Here is an 18474-nt window from a genome sequence, read left to right on the forward strand (position 1 = left end):
GCAGAACATTATGGAGCACTCCCAGTCTCACTCTCTCAGTGAGAAAAAATAAAGTCACAATAATTCCTTCTGGTCAAAGCTTCCTCTGGAAATTGTGCTCCTTGGAGAATGTTTTTTGCATTCTCCAAGGTATGGCGAAAGGGCTTTTAAACAAGTAAAAATCAGGTTTATCATGTTCAGTGTGCCACTAAAACCTGTAGAAAGCACATATGAATCAAAACCACTGCAATAATAGTCAAAAAGTTTGTCAGTTCTCTGCTCTGTAGAGTGAAACCATCAAAGACACAAAACATTAATGAGCAGAGAGTGACCTTGCCTTGTGTTTAATACTTCCATGAGCTCTTTATGGATAGAGAGACTGACAGTCCCCCCCTACAGCCACTCAGAAACAGATGCCTATCAGAAATACTGATTTTACTCCCCTGTCTGCACAAACAGCACTTCAGCTGCAAACAGACACCTATGATAAATCTCTTTTGCAAAGCAAACAAGAGCAAGGAGAACACATAGACGTACCTGGGTAATGACAGCTGGATTTTCTTCCAAGATGGGGTCCTTCAGCAAAATCTCAGTGAAAGATTCTGTGCCCTCACCTCCTAAGCCACCAGCAAAGGCTGTCATGGCAGGTAGGACAGCGTCGGGCAGGTCCAGCCATTTCACAAAGCCCTCAATAAATTCTGTCCTGAAGGAGCTGTAAAAGCAACAGGAGCAGCTAAAGCTTCACAACTGGGTATTTCAAGGCTCTACAACTGGGTATTTTTGGAAGCTTTGAGCAGTCCCTGGTTTCAAACTTTGGTCTGCTACTGTTCACACAAAAATCAAAGCATCAGAAGGAGTCGGCAGAAGGTGAATTGCTAAACAAACAAGGAAACAATCTGAATGGGGCCAGACCTTATTTCAGTACATGCTTTGATGTTAAAGGATGCGATGTGTGCTGAATTATAAAAGTCTTACAGAAGTAAGAGAGAAAAGATCTTCCACTCCCCAAACTTTAGAAGACTCCCCATAGAGTCTGATACCAGCTCTGTTTGAGCCGCCACCCAAAATTCACCTCCCCTGCCCACTCCTTGCTCCCACATGCAGTACCTTTGCTCGTTTTCAGGGAACAGCCAGGCAAGAGATACACCACAAAGTGCTGCATAGGCAAATCTTCCCAGCTCTCCCAGCTGCTGACCCAGGAGCACACATGGCTCCTTCTCCCCTGCCTGCTCAGCCTCCTTATGCTGTTTTGAAATCCAACCTTTCCACTTCTCTTCTGCAGCCATTTTCACCTGCAAGGTCAAAGAGGAAACAGCTGTAGAAAAAATCCAACAACAAACAGTTGGAAACCAGAGAGCAAAAAGACAAATTGCCTTTGTTTTTTTCACTGTCACACTTGCTGTCAGTATTAAATCAAGTTTGTCCAGGTCCATCTTGTATATCCCCCCCGCCCCCCAACACACTGCTGTGACCAAAGAAGACAAGAGGACACTTTCTGTTCACCAGTTCTCAAAAGTTTCGCACAAAATGAGCTGCCAATACTTCACACAGCAAAAGGAGAAGTTCCCTTCAAGATGCAAAGAGACTGGGCTCCATTCAGGCATACAATTCACACATTTAGTACAAAAATAACATGAAAGTAAAAGCTCTGCATCTTGTGCAGGGACCAGTACAGCTGCCTGGGAAATAATTTGCCTCTCTCATCTCAGCCCAAATTGTTCCTCTGTTTGTTTTGCTGACGGCATTAGGAAAGTTGAGTTCAGCTGCAGCCCCTGAGAAGGCCTTTAATGTGTCCCATGGACATTGCTGTGCTTTGCTTGTAACATTCTCTCCTCTATTCAACCTGTCACTGCTTTTCCCCTAAAAATAAGGTCCCTGCACCACACGGACCTTGAGCTGGGCCAAAATATTATTGTTTTAGAGTGTAGATGTGCACATTTCCAACCGAAGGGCTTCTAGTGTTCCTCTAATGGTACCAGCAGCTGAGATGACTTACCTCAGACAAAGGTGACAACAGCTCATTTCACAACTCAACCTGGGTAACAACCTGCTCCAAAGATCACTTCCATCACTTGAAATTTTTACTGATTTCAATTGGTTTCTAAGGGGACCATATCACCTATTTCATTATATACTTCATATTTAAATGCTTCCTTTCTTCCACATCCTGACTAAATAGGAATGAGGAGCCTACGATACTACAGCCTACTCTCAGAGGATGCAGACACCATTTATGGATAGATTTAGAGTCCTAAAAGTCAGAAATGCAACAGGAGCAGCTCTTTTTAAAGAGATTTTATTATCTGCGTGCCATCTGTCATGGTCCTCCAGGAAAGGTGTCTGTCCTGCACTCCAGCTCAGAAATTTATTGGAGGTGATTTGTATTTCTCAAGGCTTGCACAGTTTAACTGCTGCTGTGTAAATGCAAGAAAAACTCATCACTGAAGGGCCGATGGTTATTGTAACTCACACCTCTTTCCCTGGGAGAGCTCAGCCCAACACACACTCCTGGTGCTGCCTCTGGCTCCAGCACACGGGGCTAGGGCATTTCCATGTGTTTCCATGAAAACATCACATTCTAGCACAAAATTCACAGGAATAAACTAACTGCTATTTCCAAATCAACCAGAGAAAGGAAGGGCCAGGTTATACTTCCCTGGGGAAAGCAGGGGCCTGGGATCAATCCCGGCCTGCCACACCCACTCCAGTACCAACCACACCACACACCAGTGTGGACACTCACTGAACCCCAGCTGTGAAAATACCTTCAGCTTTCCAGGACTTGTTTATCCCAAGATTGTTCTATTACCACAGGAGCTCCAAACGCTCCTCTATTGGACCCTGGAAATTCATCTCTCACTAGGCTCTGATCTTCCTAAAACATCCAAACTTTCAGACCAATTTTCCCAGGAATAATTCAATGCTAAAATCCCAGTAATTTTAAAACTACTTGGCATGTCTGCTCACCTCTGGACACGTTATGGGAAAGAGCATTGAAAATAAAATCCTCTTCCCTAAGACATTTATTGACTTCTTAACTCAGGTTCATACAAGAAATGAAGCAGCTAAAAAGGATCCATGAGCAGTACAACTGTTTAACCTAATTCCCCAATAATAACATAAAACATGGAGCAGTAATGGCAACAGTGGCTTCTGACATGTAACAAATAAATCAGTAATGAGCATCTAAAATACCCAGAGAAAGCTTCTGGAAGACATTGCTCTGAAGATGCTCAGATCAGTACCCTCAATGTGTTTCTCTCAACACAGGTATCTATTTCCTCATAATTACCTAGGAAAAAAATGGGCTTGGATTTTCAGACATGCAGCGTAAAAAGAAGGGCAACATGCGATTTACTAATGAAAATGTGGGCCAAGAAGTTTTGCCACTAGTCCAAGATAAGGCAATTGAGAGGTAGAAACATATCCCAAAAGTTATTTACGGCTCATGGCACTGGAATTCACATCCCTGCCTTGAACAAGGGAATTTAGCAATCAACAGCATTGCCATAATCTGAACTGTCACTTGAAAGAGAATTTTGTTATCACTTCCAGCATTCACTTTTCACACAAAACCCTTTGTCTTCTTGAGAAAAAAACATATTTTAAACAGCAGCTCATACAATCCTGTTTGGAAAGCAGAAAGATAATTCTTTTGGGGATCTAAAGCTGTACAATACACGTGTTTTCTAGTGCTGGAAGAAGAAACAGAGAGATGGTGGCATTGTGTTCGTCCTAAACTACGACAACAGTGACCAAAGCACTGGCATGATCACCTCCAACACCCTCAAAAGTTAATGAGGCATCTCATTAACTTCAGAGAGGTAGTTGTAGATAATTATTCAGACGAGGCTGTCCAAAAAGTCCTATATGAGGTACGCTGGGGGACAGCACAGCCCAACTGTGGTTACACATCGCACACAATGCTGTGACTGTGGAAACATTTCGGCAGATGAGGTTTTTTGGGGACTAGCACAGGGCTCCAGAGCTGACACAGTGGGAGCACCATGGCCTCTGCTTTTAATCCATAGATCTGAGGTATGAACACAGAATACAGTTAATTCAGTCCTGTCTCAATGCAATGACACGAATGCGATACGGATGGCCACAAAGATCGGGGGCAGAGGTGATGGGGGACTTGGAAAAGCCAAAAGCTTAAGTAGTTGCAGAACTAAGCGTGTTTAATTCGGTTAATCCAGAGGTTTGCACAGCAGCGACGGAGAAGCAATGTCCTCACACCGAAGTGGGCAAAGCTGCAGAGAGGGAACAGCAGAGGAAAGAGTGTGAGGGAACCACCTCAGCTGGGAAAGCTGTGAGGGCAGACACATCCACAGCCGCCAGTCCTCGTGTCTGAAACCTGTGTTGAGAGAACGCGGGCACATTTTTAGAAAGCAAGCAGCACTTCAGGCCACGGCAGAGGAGGGGAAAGCAGCGCACAGAGTAGGGTGGCCTGAGGGGAAGGTCCCGCCCGCTCGCCCCCTCAGCCCGCGGCGCTGTACCCGGCCCCTCTTCACCTCCCCGGCCCGGCCCCGACCTGCCGCCGGCCCGAGAACGAAGCACCGAGAACCCGCCACCGCGTTCCGGCCGCTGCCGCCGCCCGCCCCTTCCTGCCCGGCCCGGCCCGGCCCGCCCTTCCCGCCGCCTCTGCGCCATCGGCGTAAAGGGGTGCGTAGTGTAGAGGGAACTGCGCTGGGATGACGGGATGGAGGGGGCCGAGGGGATGCAGGGGGATGAAGGGTGCAGGGGGCCGAGGGGATGCAGGGGGATGAGGGGATGCAGGGGGCCGAGGGGATGCAGGGGGATGAGGGGATGCAGGGGGCCGAGGGGATGGAGGGGGTGAGGACATAGAGGGGGCTGAGGTGATGGTGAGGGACTGGGGTGTGGCGGGGGCTGAGGGGATGCTGCCTGGGCCCATTTCTCATTATGATTCTTTCAGGCTAGATTATGTTACCTAGTTACTATCTGAAATTTGGAGCCAGCTAGGTAAGGTAAGGAGGGCAAGGGAACTTGGAGCTGAACCTTCCTTGACAAAAAGACCACCATGACTTAAACCTGAGTACAAGCAAATAGTTTACGTTTTGGAATAGGAGTATAATTCCATTGGCCTTTTCTCCATAAACATTGCAGTTGAACTGCTGAAAAAAGGCTTGGAAGGTGTTGATCTCTAACTGTGTGGATCCATAGGAATTCTTTCAGAGGGCCAGCCTCTCCCTGGAAATCACAGAGCATCCATGCTGCCTTCCCACTGCTGTACACTGCCTTGAGGGAAGCCCTTTCCTGTTTGACTTTTCTTTTGGCTCTGTAGAAATTAGTGTAATAAAACTGAACACACCCTTTCAGAAGGGCAGAGTGAAACGTAAGAAACAGATTTTACTGATCATATTCATTCTCTGGTTTCATTTCTTCACACCCACGTGCTGCTGACACACATAGGCTGGCCAGATCCTTTGTGAGTGATACAGAGGACAAGGGACACTGCTGATAAAATATTCATTACGTTTTTTGACTGATGGTAGCAAACTGACCCTGGATGTGATGTTTAAACCCTTCTGGAGTTGGTGTTGTTTGATATCTTGCTTGGCCTCCTCCCCTCTTAGGCAAAATTCCCCCTTTTTAAAATTATTTTATTTTTAATCTATATTATTTAATAGTTCTAGTGCAGTTTGTCATCTTGAGGACAGTCTGGGCTGAAAGACTTGCCCACGGTTTCTGAAATTATTTTCAGTGTAGCTAAATATCTGATCCAGTCTTTATACTTGGAATAATATGGTATGTGGGTTTAAAACTACCTGCCTTTTCCCAATGGAAAAGCTTTTTTCTGGTTGGTTACTAGCAAATGTCATATGTACTCTGCAATAAGCCTGTTGCTGTCCAAATAGATGAGAAAACCCAAAAGATTTATTTCCCCCGGAGGTTTATGTCCTTAGGCAGAAAACAGACTTGTGTTTTCCAAGACTTTAAGAGGACAAGAGGTCCTACCCTCTTAGTCTAATCTGTTTTATCTGCTGTGAGACACTATGTATATTTATATACCGAGCAACTGCAGGACATCAGTTTCCATTCTTATCAAACACAAATATTTACCTGATCCAAGGTCTGCTGAGATCCATGGCACTTTAAAAAATGCAGCTTAACTAGAGAAATCTCCTATTTTTTTCCCAGTTTAATTTTAGTTGGGTTTCAGGGTATTTTCTTAGCAACTAAACATTTTTTTTAAATAAAGCAACAAACTGACACATTATTGCTTTGCTTTACTCACCACCTCAGCTGTGCAGACTCCCTACTACGCTTTCTCAGCTACAATTCCTGTCAATGAGGAAAATGGGAATTGTTTTGACATTAATTGTCAGTGAGGAATTGAAACACAGAAATCAATTAGCAATTAATATTATTTGAATTTAATGGAGACAATCCATATAAAAACATCACATGTGGTATGACACAGCAATTGATGGATTTCTGTTTATCTCTGTGAGCATCTCCAAGGGCAACGTGGTATTTCATGTAAGAGGGGGCAAGAAGAGAGGTGGTGCAGGGATCCAGATAAAGGAATTCAGGTGAGAGGAACTATTTCTGTGGGGAATTGGGAGGATTGCAAGGTTTTTTGCCCTTTGCAAGCCACAGATCAAGGTTAGGAGTGTTGGTTTTGCCTCCTCCTCTCACGATTTTGGGTATAACTTCAGATGGCATCAACTGACATCCCCTTTTCCCAGTCCCTTTCCCATCCCTGCCAGCAACCCTTGGGCAGTGACAGAGATTAAAGTGGTAATCTGAGTTAAAGCTACTCTCTTCCACAAACCCACTCCCTGATTTAGCAGCCTTATTTCCCCACTCTGTCCCAAGTAAAGGTGTACTTGTGTTCAGAGAGCAGGAAAACACAACCATAGGCTGTTCCAGGACATTACCTCCCGGGTGTTCCAGATAACATCCTGCAGGGCTAATCAGGAGAGGACACGAACAAGAACAGTGGAAAAAGCAAACCAACAGGATTTTTAGCCTGGGATAAAAATCCTGTTGAAAACACATAAATATCAACATATAAATAGTTTTGTTTCCAGTAATGAGATTTAACAAGACTGTGCCTTGGCATTGAGCCAGCCTACCAAGCTGCTGAATTTATTCTGTGAATGATTGTCTTTAAGTCCATAATTCACTGGCATGCCCAACCTGCAGCTCTGCAGGCAGGGCCAGTCTGTTACCTCCGGGACACCCTCGTTAATTAATTGTTTCAGGCAACAGTAACGACGTGGGTCTCCTTGTCACAGGAGGTGGGCGAGTCCCTTTTGCACCTCCAGTGGAATTTAGGAGTGCAGCAAAGCACCATGGACATGACCAACCCCAGAGTAAGCAGGAGACAAATCACCCATTTGACCCTTCCCAAGTACATAAAGGGGAGGATGAGGATGGCGAGGATCACCCCAAGCAGCAGGAGCAGTACAAGTCTCTGCACAGCCAGGCTGGTGTCTGCTGGAACATTCTCCTCTATGTTTAAAATGTCTTGACTGCTCTGAGTCCAGCTCTTGCTGTCCAGCCCCATGGCAGGGATGTGCACCTCTGGGTCTGACTCGAGGTTTTCCAAGTGCTCCAAGATGTCTTCTTTATTCTGGAGTGTGCGGATGAGCCCTTCTGACACAAAAGTGGGTTTTCTGCACAGAGGGCAGGTGATGATCCAGGTATTCTCCACTTTCCTGAGAATAAGCTTGAGGCAGACAGCACAGAAGGCGTGCTGGCAGTCCAGGAGCTTTGGGACTCTGTAGATGTTGTACCTGTTGAAGCAGATCAGGCAATCCAAGTCCACGGATGTGGATGTTGAACACTGGTGGTTCATTTCCAATGTGCAAGTTTTGGGACAGTCTGTGTTTGTTAGCACAACAAGAGGCTTTGAGTGTGGACAGTCTCTTTCCAAAATTGCTGTTTTGAAGGCAGCATGACTGTCTTGCTCTGTGCCTGAAGGCCTCTCCATTTCTTTAATACACTCTTCAGTGAATCCCAGTCTCTTCCCTTGATTTGTATTCTGTGTTAGGGGTCCTGCCCTGCTCATTTCTGCAGCATCTCCTGCCGCAGGCGCAGGACCGTCCTCCTCAGCCTGCAGTACTCGCAGAGCCAGACATCCGTCTTCCTTGTTTGACTTGTCAGTGGATTTCTCCATGGAGATACACCTCCCTGCAGTTTGTCTTCCCCTGGCTAAAGGATTTCGCTAGTCTCTGGCTCCTTTTATGTGTTGCTGTATTCCTGCTGTATGCAGGATTGATTAGTGACAGCCTTAAGTGAGTCGTGCTCTTACAATATGATGTTTTTATGAGATGGGGACCTGAGTTAATGATTAACTTCCCAGCCAAGACAGTTTACAATGACTGATAACATCACTGGGCAATTCCTGTCCGGAAGCAGACTCCATAGCATAGCTGTGACAGCCAGGCACTACCGTTATTATTAAATTAGAAATTAGAACTTTCTTTGTTGAAAGCATTTTCATTGGTCTCTAAACAGTGCTTTGCTGGACAGTTACAGATTTAGGGGAATTATCTACTACTGACGTTGGTATGCTGAATGCAGTGCTTTGATTAGAGCATAAGTATCACCAATTTTGAGTGCTCTGGATAGGAAATTTGCTCTTGGTTTAGCAATACTGACTACCCTACAGCACCAAGAGAAGAATGAGATTGAGATTATTAATGTGAGTGATGAATATCCAATAATTATCAAGACATGATAATGTCTCTTATCCTAGTTGGTTTCAGTCATCAGAGGCCTTCCAGTGCAAACTGAAGCATGACCGAGGCCCACAAAAGATCTCAGAGATCCATGAGAGAGATCTGGAAATTAAAAGCAAGGTTAGTGTCTTGGTGAGACCATCTTCTTTCTCGTGGCGTTCACAGGACAACCTCGTGCACTCAGGAGTGCCCTTCCTGAGTGGTTTTGTGAATGTTCATCTTGTCTGACAAATTTTTTTCTTGTATGAAAAAAGCAAAATCCCTCCGTCTCTAATTTCTTTCTGCCTTTTTATTTGAGGGGTAAAATCCAAGTGTTTTCTCAGCAAGAATCCTGTGGCAGAATGGAGCAAAGGAAATAAGGAAGGAAAAGAAGGATCTCTAATCCCAAAAAGATGGACTAGGTCAGTCTTACCAGCAGAAGACATGGAGTACCACTCTAGTAGCCTCAAGTGCACCTGAATGCTCAAACTGTCTGTGCCACCATGTCCCAGCCCCTCTCTCCCACAGAGGAGCAACAGAAAGAAATGAAACAACTGCAGTTGAGGAGGGCAAGGAGTTCAGGACGGCTCTAATCTCCTGAACTTGCTGGTGGGGGGATGAGGTGAGAAGCGCTTGTTCTTATTAGCTGAGAAATAGAAGCTCTGTCGTAAGCAAACTTCGTCAAAGTGCCTGAGCACTCCTGCTTGTGTTTCTGCTGACATGACCTGTAGTGGTGCTTGATGGACTTTTGGGTGACCCCGGATTTTAGGAGCCTGGAGATCTTTCAGCTGCAGAAGTGGGACTCAAAGTGCAGTAACATCTGCAAGTGGGCTGGTGAACTGCAAGACTTATGTTTAAAAATAGGATAATTTTCTATTGCATTTCACATTCCGTGCTGTTAAAAAGATCTGGGAAAGTGGAAGACAGACCTGCCATTATTACAGTGCTTTAGAAGCTTCAAATTTACTCTGTCAGTTCCCATGTCCGAAGAGGAAAATGTCTTAAAATTTCCTGATTCTTAATTATTAAAACAATATGAAACCATCTTGCAGAGGTTGGAAGCTCGAACAGACAGCAAGAGGGACACCTATGCTCCTAAATCAGAAATTTTAAAACTAGGTGGGATGAATCCATGCTCCATGTCTGTTTGCTCTGTGTCCTATTAATGGGTGGGGGTGACTTGTCTGTGCCTTTTGTCTGATGTGCTGAAAAAATAGTTTCTTGTTGTCCTGCACTGGCAAAGCTTTCAGCCAAGCCCTGATTCTGGCTCCACTTTATCCCCGCTGTCACGAGTGATGCTCCCTGGCTGGCATGTGCCTTGTGCTTATCTGAATTGCCCACAACCCTTTAATGCTCCTCAGGCTAATTACTGCCTCATTAATCATTTGCAGTCAGTTTATGTACTCATCCTGTTTTCCTGCTTTCAGTGTGTTTGCATAAGAAAATAATGGCCAGTCTTCGCGAGCGAAGATTTGGGAAAGGTCATTAACCCTTCGAGCCTGCGCAGTGGATTTTTTAGGTGAGACCCAGCGTGCGCTGAACTGAGCCCACCCTTTAATCCTGAGGTTCATCTGCCGGGGCCGAGTGAAACTCGGACAGTGGCAGTGAGGGTCTCAGAACGTAGGTTTGTTTAGGGGCCGAGTGAAACTCGGACAGTGGCAGTGAGGGTCTCAGAACGTAGGTTTGTTTAGAGTGACATTCTCTTAGATGGATTGCCTCACAGGGCTGACGAGCTCCATCTGCCCGAAAATATGTTTCTATGAAATGCTTTGTACAGAATTGTTTATGGCAGGAAATAGATATAAAAGAGCAGTTGTGTTATTCCTGAGTAAAATCCTCACATGCCCGTAGGCCAAACATCCCAGAAGGTACTGGTGATAACTGCTGTGAGCTTCTCCCTGTGCTGAGTTGTGGGTCAGGTTGTTGTGACTCTGGAGAAAAGGGACTTAAAAATAATATACAACTTTAAAATCATCATGATGTGAAGCCTCTTCCTGTATCCCCAGGACTGTTTTCTTAGTGTTTATCACAAAGCCATTTGGATGTGCCTTCTGAGCTTGGAATTAGACAGAAATTCATAGAATCACAGAATCCCAGGATAGTTTGGATTTGAAGGGACCTTAAATCTCATCCCATTCCACCTCGAGCCTTGGGCAGGGACACCTTCCACTAGCCCAGGTTGCTCCAAGCCCCAACCAACCTGGCCTTGGACACTTCCAGGGATGGGGCAGCCACAGCTTCTCTGGGAACTCCATCCCCCTCACCACCCTCACAGTGAAGAATTTGATCCTAATGTCCAACCTAAACCTACTCTCTGTCAATCTGAAGCCATTCCCCCTTGTCCCGTCACTCCAGGCCCTTGTAAACAGTCTCTCTCGATCTTTCTTGTCAGCTCCTTCAGGTCCTGGAAGGCCACAATTAGGAAACCCCGGAGCCTACTCTTCTCCAGGCTGAACAATCCCAATTCTCCCAGTTTTTCTCATGAGAGAAGTGCTCCTCTGACCACCTTGGTGGGCTCCTCTAGACTTGGGCAATATCAGGCCCCTTCTGTTGCGATACTGGCAGAGAAAAGCAGGGCAAGGAAGACTAGAATCGTGGGGCAGAACCTTGATGGGTGCTGGTGGTGGGTGACTTCTTAAACCACTTGCTGTGGGACGAGTGGAAGAGCTGTGGTGTCAAGGATGGCAGGGAATCCTCCCCAAGAGCCCTACTCTGGACAAGTCACCAGTGTTCTTGCTGTGCCCCTTCTCCAGCCCCCTCTGAGGAGTTTCCCTCAGCGCCTGAGGAAACAAGGCGTGAAGGTTCAGTTTATGAGCTTTATCACATCTAATTAATAGTTGCAGTCTTAGCTCTCCCGACCTGCTGCTGCTCTCAGCCGTGTTCTCCTGGTGCCATCTCGTGGGTAATCCATCCTCTCACCCCCTTAATCTCCTCTTAGTTCGCTTCGGAGCGGTGATTTGAGGTTGAACAGACACAGTCCGAAGCGGCTCATCCTGGCTTATAACAGGGGCAGAAGGCGCCCACCCGTGTGGTCACGGCGGGACGTCTCGGCGAGGGGCGGGAGCTCTGCTGGGCAGCAGGGAGAGGCATTAGTGCAATTAGCAGTAGAAGCTAATTAGCTGGAATCTGGCAGCCTCGGGCGCAGTGTCAGTGATCCGCGGTGCTGCTTCTCGCAGCCCTCCCCGGCCTTTCCCCGCGGATGCACTGCTCCCGAGGCTTGGCTGCACCCTCCTTCCCTTCGCAATTCCCACCCTGTGATTCCCAGCTCCAGTTTCTCTCCAGGGACCCCTCCTCTGCTCTTCCTCCTTCTGCAGGAATCCCCCGGGATGGGCGGTCACGTGCCCTGCTCCGCGTGCCGTGGTCACGCGACTCCCGATGTCGCCACCACGTGACCTCCCCCGGTGTCGCGGTCACGTGCCCGCTCCCGGCGCCCCGCCTGGGATGTCCCGCAAACAGGCGGCCAAGGCCCGGCCCGCCGGGGCCAGGAAGGGCCGGCGGTCCCGCAGCCCCCTCGCCGGATCGTCCCCGGGCCCTGCACCGGGCGGCGGCGGCCTCGCCGGGCAGCTCCGGGCCCTCGGCCTCAAGCTGCGGGAGGTGCCGGGCGATGGGTGAGCGCCGCGATAGGTCTCCCCGGCAGCCCCGGGGCCGGCGATTCCCCGGGGCTCCAGCCCCCGGAGGCAGAGGGCTTCCTCCTCCCCGGTTGTGGGGGGTCTGTGTTCTCGGGGGCCGAGGGAACCGTGTGACCCCCGGGGGCTGGGGCTTCGTCCCCCCAGTGGTGGGGAGTCTGCGTCCTCCCGGGCGCTGAGGGCCTTCTTCGCCTGATTTGCGGCGGGGATGGGGGGGGCAGTGCTCTGCAGGGTTGAGAACTTCCCCACTGAGCCCTACAAGGATCAGGGGGCTCTGCTCTGCTCCATGTTTCTGTAGAACCTGAGGGCCCTGCCAGTCCCAGCCCTGTTCCCCAGGAGAGCTATGGGCTCCATGGACCAGCTGTGCAGAGCATAGGACGGTCCATAAGTGATTGGGTGAAAGGATCATCAGATGTTTCTGCTGAGAAATGGCTCAGCAGGTCGTTGGTTTGCCCTTTGTTGCATTATGTCACTTGTCCCAGTGTCAGTTTAAGACAGTTTGGCCCACCCACCCACCTAGCACTTTTACCACCTCTGATGACGTGATCACTCATCTTATATTCTTACCAGCCATTGCAGCAGCAGAAGCCATTCAAGTACAGAGAATAGGTGCTGTTTCATATTCATATCCTTGATAAACAAACTGGGCATAGCTCTCTTTTCCCTTTAAAACCATATTCCTTTTGCACCGGGTGTTTGTTTAATGCTGTGCCTCAGACATGCCAACTTGTGGTTTCTCTTTTGACAGCAACTGCTTGTTTCGGGCCCTGGGTGACCAGCTTGAGGGGCACTCCAGGAACCACCTGAGGCATCGGCAGGAAACGGTGGATTACATGGTGAAGCAGAGGGAGGACTTTGAGCCATTTTTGGAGGATGATGTGCCCTTTGAGAAACACGGTATGGGCTCCACAGGGCACGCATGGGAGGGCTTATTGTGTAGTGGGATTCCATCTCCTTGGAGCACCTTCTTACTCACCAGTTCCTCATCCCAGAACTATGTCAGGGCTCCTCTATGGTTTTTACAAATTCTTTGCATTTCTGTCTCTGTCAATGCTGTAGAAAGATGAGCTGTTAAACTTGCATTAAATTTGTCTTGGAAATTGTTTAAATTTAGGAGAAACTTGGAGAAGGAATGAGAGGCAAAAAAGGAAGGAGTAAAAGAAATTTAGTGTTTGCAAAAGGAACTTCAGAAAAATTGTCTAGTTCTCCTTGAATGCTCATGGGTATTTGGCTGTTTTGGTAAGTGACTGATTTCTTTGGGTTTCATTCTCCTTGGCACTTAATGTTTCATACTGGGAATCCAGGGGAAGATCCAAAACAGAGGTGAATGCAGCCTTTGTCCCACCAGCTTTGAGGATGTGCCAGGTACTATGCAGGTGATGCATGGAAGTGGTTTGGTCACTTAGTACGTGGCACTCTTCCTTCTGAGCTAACAGAGACAGGGGCCTTGCTTAGTCTAAGGGTGTGCTGCTTTTTTTTAGAGATTTCTGTGGTCATTTAAGTGCATTAACTTCTGTTGCTGCCAAAGTCTTGAACACTCACTGTTTCACAGGTGGGATTTCCTTTCCAGAATTTCTTGTGCTCGTGTTGAAATTTCACTACTTGTTATCCCTCCAGTGCTTTTGGAAGTGTCAGAAACCAGGTTTCTAACTCTTCTAAATGTTTTTTTCCTTTAGTTACCAATTTGGCCAAGCCTGGGACCTTTGCTGGCAACGATGCTATTGTGGCCTTTGCAAGGAACAATCAAATCAATGTGGTTATTCATCAGCTCTATGCTCCACTGTGGCAGGTGAGAAAAAACATTTCTACATTTTGGCCTCATTTTTCGCTGATGAATATAAACGGTGTGAAAACTTCCTGATCTGTCAAAACCGAGCAGTAGCTGTAGTTAACTGGGCATGATTTAGAGCTGCAGCTTTTACTTACAGTCCAGCATATTCATAGAACCACAGAATGCTTTGGGTTGGAAGGGACCTTAAACCCCCTGCCATGGGCAAAGACACCTTTCACTAGGCCAGGTTGCTCCAAGCCCTGTCCATCTGGGCCTTGGACACTTCCAGGGATGGGGCAGCCACAGCTTCTCTGGGCAACCTGTGCCAGGGCCTCACCACCCTCACAGGGAGGAATTCCTTCCCAATATCCCATCTAACCCTGCCCTCTGGCAGTTTGAAGCCATTCTCCCTTGTCCTGACACTTCAGGCCTTGTCCAAAGTCTCTCCATCTTATTTGTTGGCTCCTTCAGGTACTGGGAGGCCACAATTAGGTCACCCTGGAGTCTTCTCTTCTCCAGGCTGAACAATCCCAACTCTCTCAGCCTTTCCTCATGGGAGAGCTGCTCCATCCTTCTGATTATCTTGGTGGCCTCCTTTGGACTTGCTCCAGAGTGGAGAGAGCTTCTCTAATGAGAGCTAAATTGGCTAATTTTCAGAATAATCTTTCAAGAGCTTTGGGATTTGTTAGATACCTATTCAAGCACTGACAGAAGAAAAGAAAGCTTACTGAATTCCAACATGTTGAATAACCTAATAGGATAAAAAGCAGGAGTTAATAGAACCAAGTGTTGAGTTGGAATCTAAAGGTAAGTGTGAAATAGATGAATGAAGAATTATTGTTGAGAAACCTGAAGTTACGAGTGCAGCACAAACCACAGACAGGGTTGAAAGGTGACTTGGTGCATGGTCTGGGAGTGGAGATAAGGCGATTCGTAGACGTAAAAGGGTTGAGAAACTCTGTAGCCCTAAAGCAAAGCAGTTCTTGTCCTTTGCTTACTGACGTCTGCTCCAGGAGAGCTGTCAGGCCTGTGAACTCGGGCTGACACGTCAAGCCAAGGAGGTTTGCAAGTGCAGTGGGACTTTCTGCATTCCTGGCAGGAGCTGGAATGCTGGGTAGCTCTTAGCTAACAGTTTGATGATCAGGGTAGGAATTATTCTTGCTGTCAGTGCAGATAATATCAGAGCAGGAGTTTACTGTGGAAACTGCTGTACTTGGTGCTGACAAAGCAAAGGGACATTTGATTGTTAACAGTGTTCCTGAGTAGAGTTAATACATTTTTATGGATTGGCTTTCTTTTAAAACCAAAACACATCCACTTGGAATCCTGTTAAAAAGCATCTTTTCCCAGCTGCAGTTCAAAACTTATTCTGGGTAACTGTTTCCACTGTGGTCATCACTTGAATGGACTCTCTTTCCTCATGTTTCAGGGGAAAATGATACTGTACATTCCCTAGGAGCATTGCTGAAGTTGGATGTGGGAAGATGGTCGTAAAACTGATAGCTGCTGTGGAAAGTTTAGGAAATAGTTCTGAGCTTTCCACAGAAATATTTTCATCCCACGTTTTGTTTGTTATACAACTGACCAACGTTAAGTATCTGGCTTTCAAACCTTCTCCTTGAGGCAGAAGCTCTGTTGTTACTGGAAGCACAGCTGAATTTCTAGGTCAACTCTTCCTGTTTATAAAACTTTGGTAGTGATGTACTCACTTCCTGCCCAAGAAAATTAATACTTGGACAAATCTGATGCTGAGGTTGATTCCAAATCCTCATTTGCAGTTTATTTTTTTTGAGTAGATCCGGGGCACAGACAAGAGCAATGTGAGGGAGCTGCACATTGCTTATCGTTACGGGGAGCACTATGACAGCGTGAGGAGGATCAACGATGACTCAGAAGCTCCGGCATATCTTCAGATGGAGGTTGGTTGTCACAGAATTACCTGAGCCAGCTGTGGGTGATAAATAAAGCTGATGAATGTTGGCAGTTGATTTCCTTTCTCATTTGTCTTGGAATTGAGGGGAAGAGTGTAGTCCCCGTGTCATGCTGGGTTAGCAAAGCCCTGAGGTCGTTGTAGCTCCTGCCACCAGCTCTCCTGAGAAAGGCTGTGAAGGATTCCAACTTCTGGCCTGGAAATCAGTCCCAAACCTGATGCTGTGGTGTGGGCTGTCTGGAAGCAACCACATCTAAATTACATATTCATGCACCTCAAGCGGGAAAACAAAAGGAAGGGAGGAAAGAGCTGGAAATGCAACATCTGGATGCAGTTGTCCTCTTCATATGTCACTTTTTGATCTTGTGCTGTGCTTGAGGGTCTCTGCACACAGGTATATGATTGTATCGTATTAAAATTAGTCCATTTATAAGCTTGTTTATTGGCATTCATGGTGGTGCAGTACATGAGAGTAGTGCAGGAGAGAGGGGAAACCTCCAGTGATGATGGAAGTTATGATATTTCCAAAATGCTTTGACACACATTGCTTCTGAGAAAAGTGTTCAATAATAATTACATTTATTAGATATTTTTTTTGTTTGCATGCTGTGTTATCTGCTGGGCTTTGCTTTTCTTCAGATGCTTTGCAAAAACAATGCAAATAAGACAGAGGAAGTGAAGCCACAGAAGGGTGACTCTGAGGATGAGACTGAAGCGGAAATGGAAAATGATGTACAAAAAGTGTGCAATGCAACAGGGTGTTCAGTAAGTACTGAGGAGCCTTTTTGTGCTTAATGTTCAAATGTCGTTGATACATGAAAGTTGTCCTGGGAAAAATTCTAAAAAATGCTCACCTTGAACAATTTCAGTACCACAGCCCTAAACTAGGATAGATTTCATCCTAGAGTCAACCCTTAAATGCAGATGAAATACCTACTCTGTGTGGATACCTAATAATTCTGGAAAGCTTGTCTTGCAATCTGTCAGAAAATTCACTTGGAAACAAATCCCGTAAGATTTGAAATAATTTGAGGATGTCGAATATCCCACATAACTGGATAATCTGTGACTCTTGGCTGTTGTTACTGTGCAAATGCTTAGAACAGAAAGGGCCAAGAGTGAAACAATTATGCTGAAAGAGCATATTCCTTTTTCTTGATATCTCCAGGAATTTAAGGGTTCCCCCCTCACCTTTTTCATAAATGAAGCATTAATTGAACAATCATAAAAGCAGGAGCCCCCTCTCTGTGGTGCAGGTGGTTGTTAAGTGAATGTGTGTCAGAGATTTGAACTCCTTCAGTGTTCTCCTTCTCTTGTGGACAGGACATGGATTTAGTAAGCCACGTCCTGGAAGCGGAGGATTACAACATAGAATCTGCAATATTTGCGATCTTACGAGTGAAGGAAGGAGAAGGAACAAGTGAGTTCTCAGAGTTTGTCACCTGAGGCTTCAGGTGAATGTGATGTCCATGTTCCCTGGGGACAGCAGCAGGACAGATGGGGTTTGCTGTTGTGTGCTCCCACTTCAGCCTTCTGTGCTCAGGAAGGTTGTTAGTGAGGGCAGCCTCAATCCAGCTTCCAAAAAAACCCACTGCTCCAGACATTCAGGAAGAAGGAGTTGGCTGACGGCGCGACAGCTCCTGGGTAGAGTGTCTGAGGAAAACCTGTTGTTGGTAGGTACCGAGGAGCAGCAGAAACCCCAGAGCAGGGATCAGAAATCCTGCAGCAAAACACTGTGGGAGGAGAATGGAAGCGGTTCAAGAATCTTTGGAAATCAGAGCTTGCATCAAAGTGAAACAGGAAACAACAAAGGACAGGCTGGATCCAGTGGAGAGAACCAAGCCAGCAGGAACCCACAGGTGTGTGAGGGGGGTTTGATGTGAGCACCCTTTAAGAATTAGGGGATGGCTTACTCAGCAACTCTTTTCTTCCAATCAAAAAGAGTTTCTGCTCACTGCATTTTATCATTGCTGCAGCTGTGACTTCTCTGATAACAAACATTTCCTAGTGACTTGTGGCACTCTTCCCAAAACAGCCTGAAATGAAGTCCTCATAAATAGTTAGGAATGTTCTCTGGGTGCTGCCTTGATATCTGCTCGTCTGCTTTCCAGTGTGTTAGCAGAAGAAGTGTGGTTTGAACTTTGTGTTTTCACCTTTCCCTTTCAGGTAGCTAAAAAACAGAAGAAGGAGCAGCAGAGGCTGGAGAAGAAGAAGCGGCAGGAGGAGAGGCACCGGCAGAAGGTCTTGGCCATGAAGAACAACTGTGCAGATGACAGGACAGAGACAGACCCCACCAACCACATCACCTTGGTGAAGACCATGGCAGCCCTAAACATATGACTGAGTGTGTGCTGAGTACTCTGGGGAGAAAAGCAAATAAAACTGATGAAGACAAACTCCCCCTGAGCAAATTTCCAGGCACCCTTTGTTACCCTAAAATCGGTTTCTGCAGAGGTTTTCAAGGACAAGAGAAAT

General features: G+C 46.6%; 3 protein-coding genes across 8 annotated transcripts in view; 1 reads left to right on the forward strand and 2 right to left on the reverse strand.

Moving 5' to 3' along the window:
• TMCO4 (transmembrane and coiled-coil domains 4) overlaps positions 1-4635 on the reverse strand; it is a 34302-nt gene extending 29667 nt beyond the window's left edge. Inside the window, exons 1-4 of one of the 3 annotated variants that reach the window (XM_017833381.1) lie at positions 4514-4635; positions 4276-4336; positions 1087-1271; positions 517-691 (exon numbers count right to left, since the gene is read on the reverse strand). In XM_017833381.1, the coding sequence (XP_017688870.1) occupies positions 517-691; positions 1087-1271; positions 4276-4336; positions 4514-4632 (540 nt within the window). In that variant the 5' untranslated portion in view covers positions 4633-4635. Of the gene's footprint in view, positions 1-516; positions 692-1086; positions 1272-4275; positions 4337-4493 lie in introns of all 3 variants that reach the window. The other 2 variants (XM_017833382.1, XM_017833383.1) reach the window with 2 other exon arrangements.
• On the forward strand, positions 4539-18405 carry OTUD3 (OTU deubiquitinase 3). 3 transcript variants are annotated; one of them, XM_017833388.1, is made up of 10 exons: positions 4539-4644; positions 8711-8813; positions 8992-9294; positions 13047-13195; positions 13975-14087; positions 15866-15988; positions 16639-16764; positions 17323-17419; positions 17677-17858; positions 18166-18405. In XM_017833388.1, exons 3-10 carry the CDS (start codon positions 9290-9292, stop codon positions 18337-18339), a joined length of 969 nt encoding a protein of 322 aa, XP_017688877.1. In that variant the 5' UTR covers positions 4539-4644; positions 8711-8813; positions 8992-9289; the 3' UTR covers positions 18340-18405. The 3 variants fall into 3 exon arrangements, with proteins under 3 accessions (XP_017688877.1, XP_017688876.1, XP_017688875.1); XM_017833387.1 differs by lacking the exon at positions 4539-4644 and adding an exon at positions 6455-6536; XM_017833386.1 differs by lacking the exons at positions 4539-4644; positions 8711-8813; positions 8992-9294 and adding an exon at positions 12114-12280.
• Positions 6381-12010, reverse strand: RNF186 (ring finger protein 186). 2 transcript variants are annotated; one of them, XM_017833394.1, is made up of 3 exons: positions 11924-12010; positions 11532-11738; positions 6381-8795 (listed from the first exon to the last, which is right to left on the reverse strand). In XM_017833394.1, exon 3 carries the CDS (start codon positions 8126-8128, stop codon positions 7208-7210), a length of 921 nt encoding a protein of 306 aa, XP_017688883.1. In that variant the 5' UTR covers positions 8129-8795; positions 11532-11738; positions 11924-12010; the 3' UTR covers positions 6381-7207. The 2 variants fall into 2 exon arrangements, with proteins under 2 accessions (XP_017688883.1, XP_017688884.1); XM_017833395.1 differs by having other exon boundaries at positions 11532-11951.
• Positions 18406-18474: the final 69 nt, after the last annotated feature.

The sequence above is a fragment of the Lepidothrix coronata genome, unplaced genomic scaffold, assembly GCF_001604755.1.
Source record: "Lepidothrix coronata isolate B3197 unplaced genomic scaffold, Lepidothrix_coronata-1.0 Scaffold214, whole genome shotgun sequence".
Taxonomy (NCBI): domain Eukaryota; kingdom Metazoa; phylum Chordata; class Aves; order Passeriformes; family Pipridae; genus Lepidothrix; species Lepidothrix coronata.

Coding starts and splice junctions, on each gene's coding strand:
- RNF186 (XM_017833394.1), bottom strand. CDS start 8,128: ATGGAGAAATCCACTGACAAGTCAAACAAGGAAGACGGATGTCTGGCT.
- OTUD3 (XM_017833386.1), top strand. CDS start 12,114: ATGTCCCGCAAACAGGCGGCCAAGGCCCGGCCCGCCGGGGCCAGGAAG. Junction 12,281..13,046: donor CGGGAGGTGCCGGGCGATGG/GTGAGCGCCGCG, acceptor CTCTTTTGACAG/CAACTGCTTGTTTCGGGCCC. Junction 17,420..17,676: donor GAAGGAAGGAGAAGGAACAA/GTGAGTTCTCAG, acceptor TGTTGTTGGTAG/GTACCGAGGAGCAGCAGAAA.